General features: G+C 44.9%; 1 protein-coding gene across 1 annotated transcript in view; it reads right to left on the bottom strand.

Annotated features, from left to right (window-relative positions):
• AGBL1 (ATP/GTP binding protein-like 1) overlaps positions 1–13,676 on the bottom strand; it is a 920,262-nt gene that overhangs the window by 845,429 nt on the left and 61,157 nt on the right. Inside the window, exons 3-4 of the mRNA XM_010832175.1 lie at positions 2,699–2,762; positions 151–297 (exon numbers count right to left, since the gene is read on the bottom strand). Coding sequence (XP_010830477.1) covers positions 151–297; positions 2,699–2,762 — 211 coding nt within the window. The remainder of the gene's footprint in view (positions 1–150; positions 298–2,698; positions 2,763–13,676) is intronic.

Genomic DNA, 13,676 nt, shown 5'->3' with positions numbered 1-13,676 from the left:
GTGCTCGCCTGTGGGGCGGGTCCTGCCATCATCACCGAGGTGTCTAGACCTGCTTCCTCTCTGTTCTCCCATAAAAGCTTCCCCAATCGTTCCCATGATAACAACCCCAGATACCCTTCCAGCCATCCTTGGGTCTGGGGGCGTGGGTACCTCGGAGGCCAACTTTGGCCAGCAGCCGGAAGAGCGGCAGGAGGATGACGTAGTCCGGAGAGGCCGTCCTGGCCGTGTCCACCAGGGTCTGCAGAAGGGCTTCACTCCCACCCTTGCTGATCATGTATCGGATCCTCCGGTCTGTGCCTGAGGGGGCGAGCAGAGGGGCCCTGAGTCTCACATAACTACCCTCCTGTCCTTGGAGCAGGAAGCAGATCTCACAGCTAGAGACTGAGCAAGCGTTGATTCATCTCATCTCAGAGACAGTAAGTGTGGAGTTCATGAAGCATCTTGTGTAAAGTTGTGCTATTAGGTAAGGGGCCAGGGGTAGGGGTGATGGGTGAGAAATGGAGAAATAATGAAATATTTGAGAACTTGTAGCAGGTATAATAAACGGAGCCTAAACTCTACTTTCCTAAGACTCTATGAAGTCAGTGTATGTGGGTACTTGTGTTGCATGTATTTGTTGATGTTTAGTCACTAAGTTGTGTCCAACTCTTTGCGACCTCATGGACTATAGCCCGCGAGGCTGCTCTGCCTGTGGGGATTCTCCATGCAAGAATACTGGAGTGGGTTGCCATTTCCTTCTCCAGAGCATCTTCCCGACCCAGGAATCAAACTCATGTCTCATGTGTCTCCTGCATTGGCAGAAAGATTGTTTATGACTGAGAAACCTGGGAAGCCCTGTTATCACATGTAAAGAAATATGCATGTAGGCTGATGTACAAAGTTATGACCAAGCTAGACAGTATATTAAAAAGCAGAGACATTACTTCGCCAACAAAGGTCTATCTAATCAAGGCTATGGTTTTTCCAGTAGTCATGTATGGATGTGAGAGTTGGACTGTTAAGAAAGCTGAGCACCGAAGAATTGATGCTTTTGAACTGTGGTGTTGGAAAAGACTCTTGAAAGTCCCTTGGACTGCAAGGAGATCCAACCAGTCCATCCTAAAGGAAATCAGTCCTGAGTGTTCATTGGATGGACTGTTGTTGAAGCTGAAACTCCAATACTTTGGCTGCCTGATGTGGAGAGCTGATTCATTTGCAAAGACCCTGATGCTGGGAAAGACTGAGGGCTAGAGGAGAAGGGGACGAGAGAGCATGAGATGGTTGGATGGCATCACCGACTCAATGGACATGGGTTTGGGTGGACTCCGGGAGTTGGTGATGGAGAGGGAGGCCTGGTGTGCTGCGGTTCATGGGGTTGCAAAGAGTCGGACACGTCTGAGCAATTGAACTGAACTGATAATCATATACTTGAATAAAGTGAGAATATCAGTATCCCTCAGCTATTAGGTTTAAATCATCTCTTAATAGAAGAAAGTTTAGTTTGATAGCTTATCTAGAATAATTTCATGGGTGGTATTAATGATTATTTTGTGCTGGCCTTCAGTAACTGATGTGAGGGACATATGGAAACAAGCAGAGTAATCCTTTGAGAAACAAACACCTAATAATATACCTAGGGAGTTTTGAAGAAGGTCTGGACTAAGGTAAAATATGTTGGTCTTTCTACCTTAGAGTAGTTTTAAAGAAGGACCTCCCCCATCTTACCCCAGGATAAGCCAAAAGGCAGTGGTTACGTTTCATCTTGGAAGGGGACTCACATGATTCTCCATGCTCTTGAACCAAGGTGGTCAACAGGGTAGGAGATTATAATCAAAGAAGACTCTCTGATTTTTCATCCTCTACTAAAGGGGCAATAATCAGTACCTATTTCAGAAAGAGAACTCTGTGGTTTCATTCTAAGAGTTCCAGACACCACTGGACAAACCGAAGTCAGAACTATCCCAGAGAACAAATGGGCTTCACCTCCAGAGGGTACCTGATGCAGAAGAAGAGGTGTCACCCTGCCACTGGAGCGCAGCACAGCCTGAGGGTAAACCTTGATACGAGTGGACCCTTCCTTCTGAAACTGTAACCTGAGGGTCTGGGGCTTTGGAGCGACGTTCACTGTGTTATTTCTGTTTGGTACGAATATGTCTTTCTAATGCAACATGGCTGGCTTCATAGAAGTGAAAGCTAAGTGAATGCTGGAATGCTCAAGAAGCTGTGTTTTCCAAGAACTTCAGGTGGAAAAGAGCTGATAGAAGTGGGACCCAGTTGACTCAGTTGATGCCACCGTAGTGACTTCTGTCCATTTATCCCTCAAAATATAATGGCTGACCACACTGCTAAGTCTAGCTCCTGCCTCGTCTTCCTGTCTCCACTTGACTTAAGTGAGAGAGCTGCCGACACCTGGCTCTCTAAATGGGCCATGATGAGGGAAGAGGGGGAGGTGAGAGGTCAAACCATTGAGGGCTGGAGGTCCTTGGCCCCAGAGATGAGATGTCACAGAATAGCCACCCAGAGTCTAAATCCCTCCTAAATTTGGGCCACTGTAGGGCGGGTGACATGATTGAAAAGCCCAAAGGACATCCATCTTATGGTGACTTTGTCTCACACAGAAAACTTAGAGCAAACCCCAGGCCACATAGTCTCTCGGGAGACATGGCATCTGCACGCCCCCACGTCCGCCACAGGAGGAGTGAGGTCGTGACCTACTCACCAACCGAAAGCAGATCTCCGAGGAGCCGGAGGATGGCCAGGATGGACTCCCGGTCTGAGGAGCTCTGCAATGAAAGCAGATAGCCATCTTTAAGAAGAAAGGTGAGGATATAGCCAACTATGGAGAACCATATGGAGGTTTCTTGAAAAACTAAAAGTAGAACTACCATAAAACCCAGAAATCCCACTCCTGGGCATATATCCAGAAAAGATGAAAACCCTAATTTGAAACAATAAATGCATCCCAATGTTCATTGCAGCACTATTTATAAAAGACAAGACACAGAAGCAACCTAAATGTCCATTGACAGATGAATCGCTAAATAAGATGTGGTGCATGCCTGCATGCTCAGCCGCTTCAGTCGTGTCTGACTCTTTGCAACCCTATGGACTTTAGTCTGCCAGGCTTCTCTGTCCATAGGATTCTCCAGGCAATATACTGGAATGGGTTGCTATGCCCTCCTCCAAGGGATTTTCCTGACCCAGGTGTCAAACCTGCATCTCCCAAGTTGCCTACGTTGCAGGCAGATTCTTTACCACTCAGCCACAGGGGAAGACCAAAGAAGATGTGACACATATATACAATGGAATATCACTCAAGCATTAAAAATAAAGAAATAATGACATTTGTAGCAACATGGTGGATCTAGAGATCGTCATACCAAGCGAAATATATCAGAGAAAGACAAATACCATATGATATCACTTACATGTAGAATCTTTTAAAATGATACAAATAAACTTATTGACAAAACAGAAACAGAGTCACAGATATAGAAAACAAACTCATGGTTACCAAAGGGGAAAGGTGGGTGGCGGGGAGATAAATTGGGAGTTTGGGATTGACATATACATACCACTATATATAAAACAGGTAATCAACAAGGACCTACTGTATAGCACAGGGAACTCTACTCAATATTCTCTAATAAGCTAAATGGGAAAATAATTTGAAAAAGAATAGATGCATGTGTATATGTAACTGAATCACTTTGCCGTATACCTGAAACTAACACAACATTATAAATCAACTATGCATGCTAAATAGCTTCAGCCACGTCTGACTCTATGCAACTCTATGGACTATAACTCACTAGGTTCCTCCGTCCATGGGATTCTCCAGGCAAGAATACTGGAGTGGGTTGCCATTCCCTCCTCTAGGGGATCTTCCCTGCCCAGGGATCAAACCCACATCTCTTAAATCTCCTACATTGGCAGTTGGGTTCTTTACCACTAGCACCACCTGGTAAGCCCATACATCAAGTATACTCTAATAGAAAATAAAAATTTTAAAAGGAAAGAAGGCAGAAGAAGGGAGGTGGCATGGTCAAGGGTATGCATGGGAATGGCAGCTTCCTTCTGCCGAGAAGGACTTTCTACAATAAGGAATGGCTGAAGGGAAACTCCCATGGTGGTCTGGTGGTTAAGAATTCACCTTCCAATGCCAGGGACTCGAATTAGATTCCTGGTCTGGAAACTAAGATCCCACATGCCTCAGGGCAACTAAGCCCATGCACAAGTAGAGAGAGGACCACCTGCCACAATTAAGACCCACAGCCAAATAAATAAATATTTTTTAAAAAACAAATCGTTGCATGGTTGCTCCTTAAATAAAAACTGAAAAGGACTCACTGAGTGAAGCATCTCAGGGGCTCTATCTCCATATTTAGCCTTCAGAAACTGGCAACATCAGCAAAATGGGCAAAAGAAAACACTGATAGTTCAGGCAAAAAGGGCAAATGAAAAGGGGCTTTGTGGGCCAAGGTAGCAAAGCCTTTGCTAATTTCAGGAGGCTTAGATTATTGTTCAATCCAGGACAGAGAGCAGAAACAGAAATCCACTAACATGTTCACATGGAAAGACTTCCCTGACTCACAAGGATGAAGTGTTGTTTTCTTAAGAGACACCTGGGGTAGCAACAAATCTCATGACATAGCTCTGTGGGGTATTTGCAATCCTTGACACTCTCCCCTTTGTTACACGGGAGAGAACACCGAGACTCAGAGGGAGGGAGGGCTTAATCAAGACCTCTGTGGTGATCCACAATGCCAACGCCAGAGTACAGCCCAGGCCAGGCTCCCAACAATCAGGCCAGTGTCATTGCATGGTAATATGTTAATTTTCTAGCTCTCAAGCACTTCTTTACCTATAAGTTGCAAGTTTGCACCCATAAATAGCACCTCTCCAAAGCCCCCACTCTCCAACCCCTCGTAAGCATCATTCTATTACACTCTCTGTTGCTGCAAGTTCAGCTTTTTTAGATTCCATATATCAGTGGTATCACACGGTATTCATCTTTCTCTGACTTATCTCACTGCACCTAATGCCTTCAAGGTCCATCTGTGTTGCTGCAAATGGCAGGATATTCTTTTTCTCGTGGCTGAATAATATTCCACTGTATGTATATACATCTTCTTTATCCATTCATCTGTTGAGGGACACTTAGGTTGCTTCCGTATCTTGGCTGTTATGAAAAATGCTCCAGTGGACACGGGTGTGCAGATGTCTCTTCCAGATACTGCTTTCAAATCTTTTGAATATAAAACCAGGAGTCTTATCTTACACCACTCACAAAAATTAACTCGAAATAGGTCAAAGACTTAAATCTAGGACTTGAAATCATGAAACTCCCAAAGAAATCACAGGAGAAAAAAAAAAAAATCTCTGACATTAGTGTTCACAATGTTCTCTTTGGTAAGACACCAAAAGTACATGCAATGAGATTAAAATAAACAAGTGAGACTACATTAGACTGAAGAGCTTTTGCACAACCAGGGAAACAATCAACAAAGAAACGTCAACAGAATGGGAGGAAATACTCACATACGATGGGCTTCCCTGGTGGCTCAGCGGTAAAGAATCCGCCTGCCAATGCAGGAGACACTGGATCGATCCCTGGGTTGGGAAGATCCCCTGGAGGAGGGCATAGCAACCCACTCCAGTATTCTTACCTGAGAATTCCCATGGACAGAGAAGCCTGGCGGGCTATAGTCCATGGGGTCGTAAAGAGTCGGACATGACTTAGTGGCTAAATAACAACAATTAAGATATTTTTTTTAATTTATTGGAGTATAGTTGCTTTACAACGTTGTGTTAGTTTCTGCTGTACAGCAGTGAATTAGCCATGCTGTTAAGTCGCTTCAGTCGTGTCCGACTCTGTGCAACCCCATAGACGGCTGCCCACCAGGCTCCTCTGTCCCTGGGATTCTCCAGGCAAGAACACTGGAGTGGGTTGCCATTTCCTTCTCCAATGCATGAAAGTAAAAAGTGAAAGTGAAGTCGCTCAGTCGTGTCCAACTCTTAGCGACCCCATGGACTGCAGCCTACCAGGCTCCTCCACCATGGGATTTTCCAGGAAAGAGTACTGGAGTGGGATGCCATTGACTTCTCCATATACATATATCCTCTCTTTTTTGGATTTCCTTCCCATTTAGGTCACCACTGAACACTGATAAGATACTATTGTAAAGGTACGCTTTTACACACCAAACAAGGCAAAAAAAAAGGTCCATTATGGACAAAATGCCCAAACTTAATACTTTAACTCATCTTCCAGGTGTGATGAGACACCTGGGGTTCCCTAGACATTTGAGGTTTATACGCTTACCAAGGAAAAGACTTGGATTTGCTCTGGGAGCTTCTCCACAGGGAGCTGAGCCTGAAGAAGGCATCCTCAGCATCACTTTTCTGATGCCTCCTATCACAGCTGCCCTGGACACTAACAGAAGGCATCATTCTTTGAGTCCCCTCCAACAAATGTCATGCACAGCTGTGCTCTGTGTCAGTGTTCCCTGTCCTCTCCCACCCTTTGGTCTCCCAAAATCTGGGAACAAGAACCAAGGATTAGGGAAGCCACTGATATATTATCCCAGGGAATTTGCTAGTCTTCGGTTCTGGTACCAGTTCCATTGTAGGAGAGGTTCCCCCACATCCACAAACAATACTCTGGACACCATCAGGTTGTCCTACAGTTCATCTCCATTCTGACACTATCTACCCAGAGATAGCATCAGATCCCAGAGGCTGAGGGGTCAGTCCTACAAGATCGCCCACCCCCACTTCAGACTCCAGTGGCAAGTCCAGGTTGTGACCCCTCCTTCTGGCCAACATATTTGTTATAAATCAGGGGTTCCAGTGAGCTCCTCTAATTCAGGGTGTCAATCACAAATCTAGGCTGTTAATCTGTCCTTCCAGTTCACTGGCTATAAATTAAAGATTCCCATAACCGACCTCCTCCTTGGGTGTGATTAATTTGTTAAATCCTCTCCCCGAACTCAGAGAAACATTTCACTTTCTGGATTGCTAGTTTATTGTAAAACAGTATAACTCAGGAACAGCCAGATGTAAGAGATGCCCAGGGCAAGGTCCGGGGGACTGGCACAGAGCTCACATGCCTTCTCCGGAAGCATCACTCTCCCAGCATCTCCACCTGTTCACCAACCTGGAGGCTCTCTAAACTTCATCTCTCAAGTTTCCTGTTTTCTTTCTTTTTTAATTTTGGGGGGAGAGGCACACCAACAGTATGTGGGATCTTAGTGTTCTGAACCTATGCCCTTGCCTTGAAATGTGAAGTCTTAACCCCTGGACTGCCAAGGTAGTTCTGCTATCCTTACATAGTCTATAGATTCAACTTCTGGCTCTTCTACCTTCCCTGGAGGTAAAGGGGACTTGGGGTGTCCTGGGGAGCCAGGAAGTCAGACTGAAAGTCCCAACCCTCCAACCACATGGTCAGTTCTCCTGACAGTCAGCTTTCCATTCATAGATGTGGTCCAAAAGTCAACCCATTAACTTAACAAAAGACAAGTTTATTGCTCTCATCACTGAGGATATTCCAAGGGTTTGGGGAGCTCTGTGCCAGAAACAAGAGGAAGACCAAATATCTATTTTTTACTATAAATCACAAAATATCCAGCCCTTTGAAAATGGACCCAAAGATGGCTGATGGTTAAAAAAAAAAACAAAGTCCCTTCTCTGCAATGAATGATGTGTCTGGATCCACCAGCAGAAACCCCCATAACTGCTCTTCTTTCTGAAAAGAGGGAGGGGGATAAGCCATAAAAGCAAGGCTGGGCAATATCGCGTAACTTGGTATAAATGCAGGATTCATCAGTTAACTGTGAATAATGAGCAAAAAGGAAAACAAGAGAGGCAACAGGGTGATGAGAAAGGAGAAAAGAGAAAAGGGAGAGAGGAAAACTAATAAAGTGGAAACTGATTGAAGAGGGATAAAAAGATCCGTGTTTAATTTCCTTTCATTCAATTATTCATGCATTTGTCCCACAAATGCTCCCTGGAAATCATGCATGTTCCAGTCACTGGGCTGGGATACAAACAGATGGGAACACATTCAGCCTTCACAGGGCTCCAGGCCTGGCTGAGACGAACAGCTGGCAAACAGTTAGGACCCAGGATGGTTAAGGACTGTGACAAAGGTAAATGTGGATGCTAGAAGAATTCAGGGACGGGGTGTGTAACCCAGCCAGGTCCATGAGTGATACATCTGGGAAATCGGGCAGAAGCGGGGCAGGAGTGATGCTGAAAGCCCAGCTGCTCTGCATACGGGTGCTGAATTATATCTCAGAGACAAGTTTTGAGTGAAGTAGAAGAGGATAGATTTACTGCTTTGCCAGGCAAAGGGGGACACAGTGAGCTAATGCCCTCAAAACCATGTGTTTCCAACTTTGGGAAGATAGTGAGGAGTTTTATAACCGTTGTTCAAGAAGGCTGTGATCACTCATGGGCATTCTTCTGATGGGCTGACAGTGAGGTAAGCAGGAGTCAGCATCAGCAGCCTTCGGGTCCAACCAGTCTGGGGTCTACATGCTTGTGGGCCACCTGTCATCACCAATCATTAACTTCTCCGACCTGGAGGGGCTTTCAGTATCTGCGTGCATGCTAAGTCACTTAGTTATGTTTGACTCTCTGTGACCCTATGGCCTGTAGCCCACTGTCCATAGGCTCCTCCATCCATGGATTCTCCAAGCAAGAATACTGGAGTGGGTTGTCATTTCCTCCTCCAGGGGATCTTGCTGACTCAGGGATAGAACCCACATCTCTCACATCTCTTGCAGTGGCAGGCAGTTCTTTACCACGAGTGCCACTTGGGAAGCTCCTCAGTATCTGCAAAGAGCTCAAAGATATTGTTGTGTGTATCCCTTGATGGGGTAACAGGGCCTTGCCCCAAGGCGGCTCTTGACTGTTTGTTTCTCCCTGGTCTCGCATCCCCTCCCTTCCCTCATTAACAACTGCTTGAATCTGTCCCTTGGAACTCAGGGAAGGTCATGGAGGATAAATGAAAGCTGTTTCCTGTAATCAAAGAAATGGGAGACACAGTAAGGCCTTGTGCCTGGGAGCCCCACAGGGCCCTGCACCATATCAAGGGGAATGTTCCAGCTGTGTCACAGCCCTACTTACTCAGAGGGAAGCATGACAGAGTGTGGCAACCTTGGAGGATGAAGCTGCTTCCAGGATGAAGCAGATGGTGAAAGGAATTGTGAGTCTGTGGACAAGAACTAGGTCTCACTCATTTCTGCATTCCTGTGTCCTGAGGTGTAATAGATAATCGGTATATTTTATTGGATCCATTTATCCAGCTAAGAGATTGCCCACTTTTAGTTCAATGCCCACTAATGCTCCCTGAGAACAAGCACTCTCTCCTAGGCTTCTGCTGTACCTTCCAGCAGGGAGATAGATCTGGGTGTACAGAATCTACTAAATCACCGCCCCTAAATTGGTTTGACCTGTGGCCAACACAGTTGGCTGCACACTCTCCAGTCGTTCTTCTATAATTGCTTCCCAGAAAATCCCATTTGTTTCAAGCCCGGGGCAGCAGCCTGCTGATGAAAGATACATACTCTACTTGTCCCCTCCCTGGGGAATGGGCCACAGTTCACCTCTTCTGTCTTTCTCCTTTTCCAATGGTTGGTTAAGATGTGAGTATGATCCCAGATAGGGGCTTACCCTGGTGTCTCAGCGGCAAAGAACCTGCCTGCAACTGCATGAGAATTTCTGCAATGCAAGGGACGTGGGTTCGATCCCTGGGTGGGGAAGATCCCATGGAGCAGGAAACAGCAACCCACTCCAGTATTCTTGCCTGGGAAATCCCTTGGACAGAGGAGTCTCGTGGGCTATAGTCCATGGGGTCAAAAAGAGTCAGACATGATTTAGGGACTAAACCACCACACCACCATGAGGGCAGATCTGGGTAAGGAAACTCAAATAGAAGTCGACTGAGAGATTCCAGAAAAGATTATCCTCCAAGATTTAAAAAGAGAAACCATGAAAAGCAAAAACAAAGCAACAAGACAAACACTCTATTTCCTATTTGGGGCACCGCTGTCTGAGGACACAACCCTGGGTCACTGGTGACGTTGTTAAGCTGTGAACCAACTCTATAAAACCACCGACCTGTAGACTTTCACGGTTGTTCGGTTGCTCGGCTGTGTCCGATCTGCGAGCCCAGGACTGCAGCACGCCAGGTCTCCCTGTCCTTCGTAGACTTTCAGGCACATGAAATGGTAAGCATCCTCACTCATAAAAGCTATTTTCAATCAGGTTGTTTGTCACGAAGAGGGAGAAAAGAACATTTTTACACCTCTGCTTGTCCTCTTCCAAATCATGAGTTAATAAACAGGAAAGAAATTGATTTCACAGACTACGGCCAGCCCGGAGAATCCTGCCATTCCACCGGTGCTAAGAGACAGTGCAGTCGTACAGATGCTTAGTTCGTAATGTTCTCGCTCAGCTCTGAGCTAGAATGAATCAGCACAATATTGTTTTCCTTTAAGTAAAAATTATGGCTATCAGCGGAGGGAAAAAACACGCCACAAAATCTCCACTGGCATTAATATATGCACTGCTATATTTACCAATAAATATTTTACACTATTTAGAAGAATAACACAAAACCATTATCTCACCCACAGTAATAATAAATGAGCAATTAAAGAAGGCAGGATGCGACATGCCTCCATTTTCCTTTAATGATCCTTTTAAATGAATCATTGAGTAATTCCCTGTTGTTTAAGACTTTCCTATTAAAAAAAAAAAAAAAACGGATTTGCCAAGCTTTCTAGTAGAGGCAGGCAGCTGAAAGAACAAACACTGTCTTTCACAGTCTGTGGGGTTTTGAACTACAATTTTCTCAAATACTGTTTTGAATTTGTTGCTCACTTGCTTTGAAATATTTGTCTCCCTGTTGCCTTCCTCCTCCTGACTCTCCATGAAGATATAAGACCCTTCACATCGCTCAGCTTCAGGAGTTCCTCTCCATCCACTCCCCCAATACCATGTATATTGGCCTCAAAGGACCAGTCACTGTGCCCCAAGCCCATCATAGGCTCCTATGCCTTCAAAGTTTTGCTCACATTGCTTCTACTGATGGAGTATTATTTCTCCTTGTGAAGAACATGAAACCTACTTGTATTTAGCCCATGAAACCTACTTGTACTTAGCCTATGAAACCTACTTGTACTTAGCCCATGAGACCTACCTGTATTTAGCCCATGAAACCTTGGATTTCAATTCCAAGCTCAAGTTCCCTTTCTACAGTTTTTCCGCATTACCTACCTTCCTGGCACTCATTACTCAAAACTGCCACATGTCTGCATACGTTGGGCACTGTACAACTGCCAGGCATGCCATTCGCAAGGACTACCACATAATCAATGCCCCCTAAAGTGGGATGGTGCAGTGGCCCAGCCCGTCCAAGAACAGAATTATTTGCTCTAAATATTTGATTTCTCACAATCCACTTTGCCCCTCCTTTTATTAGAATTCTAACTAAATCCTGGTTATTTTCTTGCCTCTGTGTTTTGGTTGTCTATTGCAGGGGTAACAAACCACCCTGATGCCTATTGAATTAAAGCAATAGCCTTTACATTTTCTCTCTTGATTTTGTGGACAGGGAATTTGGGCAGGGCTTAACTGGGAGAGTCTTCTACTTCCCAAGGTGTTAACTACGGTCTCTGGGTGGCATTCAGCTGGCAAATGAATGACTGGTCTGGAGGGTCTATGATGGCTTCATTTGTGTGTCTGATACCTTGGCACTGATGGCTTCTGTTTGGCAGGCTGAAGGACTGGGCTCATTGTGGACTATGAACCAGAATGCCTTCATGCGGCCTTTCCAACATGTTAGTCTTAAGCAACTTGGACTTCTTACACGGCGGATCAAGCATCCCAAGAGAACTGAGTAGACGTTGCAAGGCCTCTTTTGGCTTAGCCTCAGTTTAACCATTACCTCTGCCGCATCCTATTGGCCAGTCAGGTTACCGATGATAGCCCAGATTTGAGTGGATGGAATTAATCTCTACCTCTCAACTGGAGAAGTAGAAAAAAATTGAAGCAATTTTTAATCTCCCACACTCTCCTTAGACTTAAGCTCCTCCAGAACAAGTATTTTACCTCATTCCCCATTGGGGTCCTCAGGTTCTAGTGTGGCATCTTACACAAAGTAGGTATTCAGTAAACATTCCGAATGTTATAAAATGGGAAGAGATAGGATGGAAAGGAATAGAATGGAATGGCTTGGGAAGGGATGTGATGAATGGGATAAAATGGAATGGGATATAATGGAATGGAATGAAATGGAAACTTAATATGAAATCTGCCAGAGCCTTGCTATCCTATTCTCTTTGATGACAGGATTTACCTCAAAGCATATTCCAGTGAGAACATCCTTACACAAATTTATGACAAGCTATAAAGATCAACTTTTCTATGAATCCAGCAACCGAACAAACAATTATAGGCTGCCTAGTATCAGTTCAGTTCAGTTCAGTCGCTCAGTCGTGTCCAACTCTGCGACCCCATGAATTGCAGCACGCCAGGCCTCCCTGTCCATCACCAGCTCCCGGAGTTCACTCAGACTCACGTCCATCGAGTCAGTGATGCCATCCAGGATGCCTATTATGGTGCTAGTGGTTAAGAACCCACCTGCCAATGCAAGACTCACACACACACCCTAGGATCCCCCTGGAGGAAGGCATGGCAACCCACTCTAGTATTCTTGCCTGGAGAAGCCCATGGACAGAGAAGCCTGGTGGGCTACAGTCCATGGGATCACCAAGAGTTGGACACGACTGATGTGATGCAGCATCATGTGCCAAGAACTGTGTTAATAAATAGGGAACATCAATATCACCCCAGCCAATGTGGAGGGAAAAGAAGTATCCCATGCCTCTTTCTGAAATTTTCTCAAGTCTACACCCAACTTTACTGAACAGAGGGGAAAAAAGGCCATCCCAATCCCATTTTCTGTAACACCCCTGATATCACAGAAATAGAGTGCTTACACTCTGCTACTCTGTTCCCACAGATGGAAAGAATAAGCCCATGAAATTTTAATTCTTGATCTCTAGAGAATAAGACAGAACCTCTTCCAAATTCATGAGCCAAGAGCATAGGACACAGCTCATAGCCCAAGAAAACCATATTGCCAAAAATAAATTTGTTCTTCGGTCACGCAGTTTGAACACTCACTAGAAATGGTCCATTGGCTAAAGAAAAGATATTATTAAATTTGGAGCTGGTAATGAGTGATAAAAGAGGGTACTGATCACAAACTTCAATGACTGAAAATGATTATTATACCAGAAATGGTGACCAATAGCTTTCTGTCTTCACACAAGAAGAAACAGGAAGAAGTTGCATAGTTAGAAGTTTAGTTGGGGCAGAAGGAAAAACTTCCTTTCAGGGCTGAGACGAGTTCAAAAGAGGGAGAGTTGTTTTAAATGAGTATGGACTGAAATATCTACGAAAATGTGAAAGAGTTAGTTGCTCGATCATGTCCAACTCTTTGTGACCCCATGGACTGTAGCCCCAGGGACTGAACACAGGTCTCTGGCATTGCAGGTAGATTCTTTACTGTCTGAGCCACCAGATGGTTATGAAATAGTTTTTATTTATTTATTTATTTATTTAAATTGGAGGATAATTACACATTGTGATGGTTTTTGCCATAAATCAACATGAATCAGCCA

This window comes from Bison bison, unplaced genomic scaffold (assembly GCF_000754665.1).
Source record: "Bison bison bison isolate TAMUID 2011002044 unplaced genomic scaffold, Bison_UMD1.0 scf7180017860443, whole genome shotgun sequence".
In the NCBI taxonomy this organism is placed as follows: Eukaryota; Metazoa; Chordata; class Mammalia; order Artiodactyla; family Bovidae; genus Bison; species Bison bison.
This window is presented reverse-complemented; position numbering and strand designations above follow the sequence as displayed.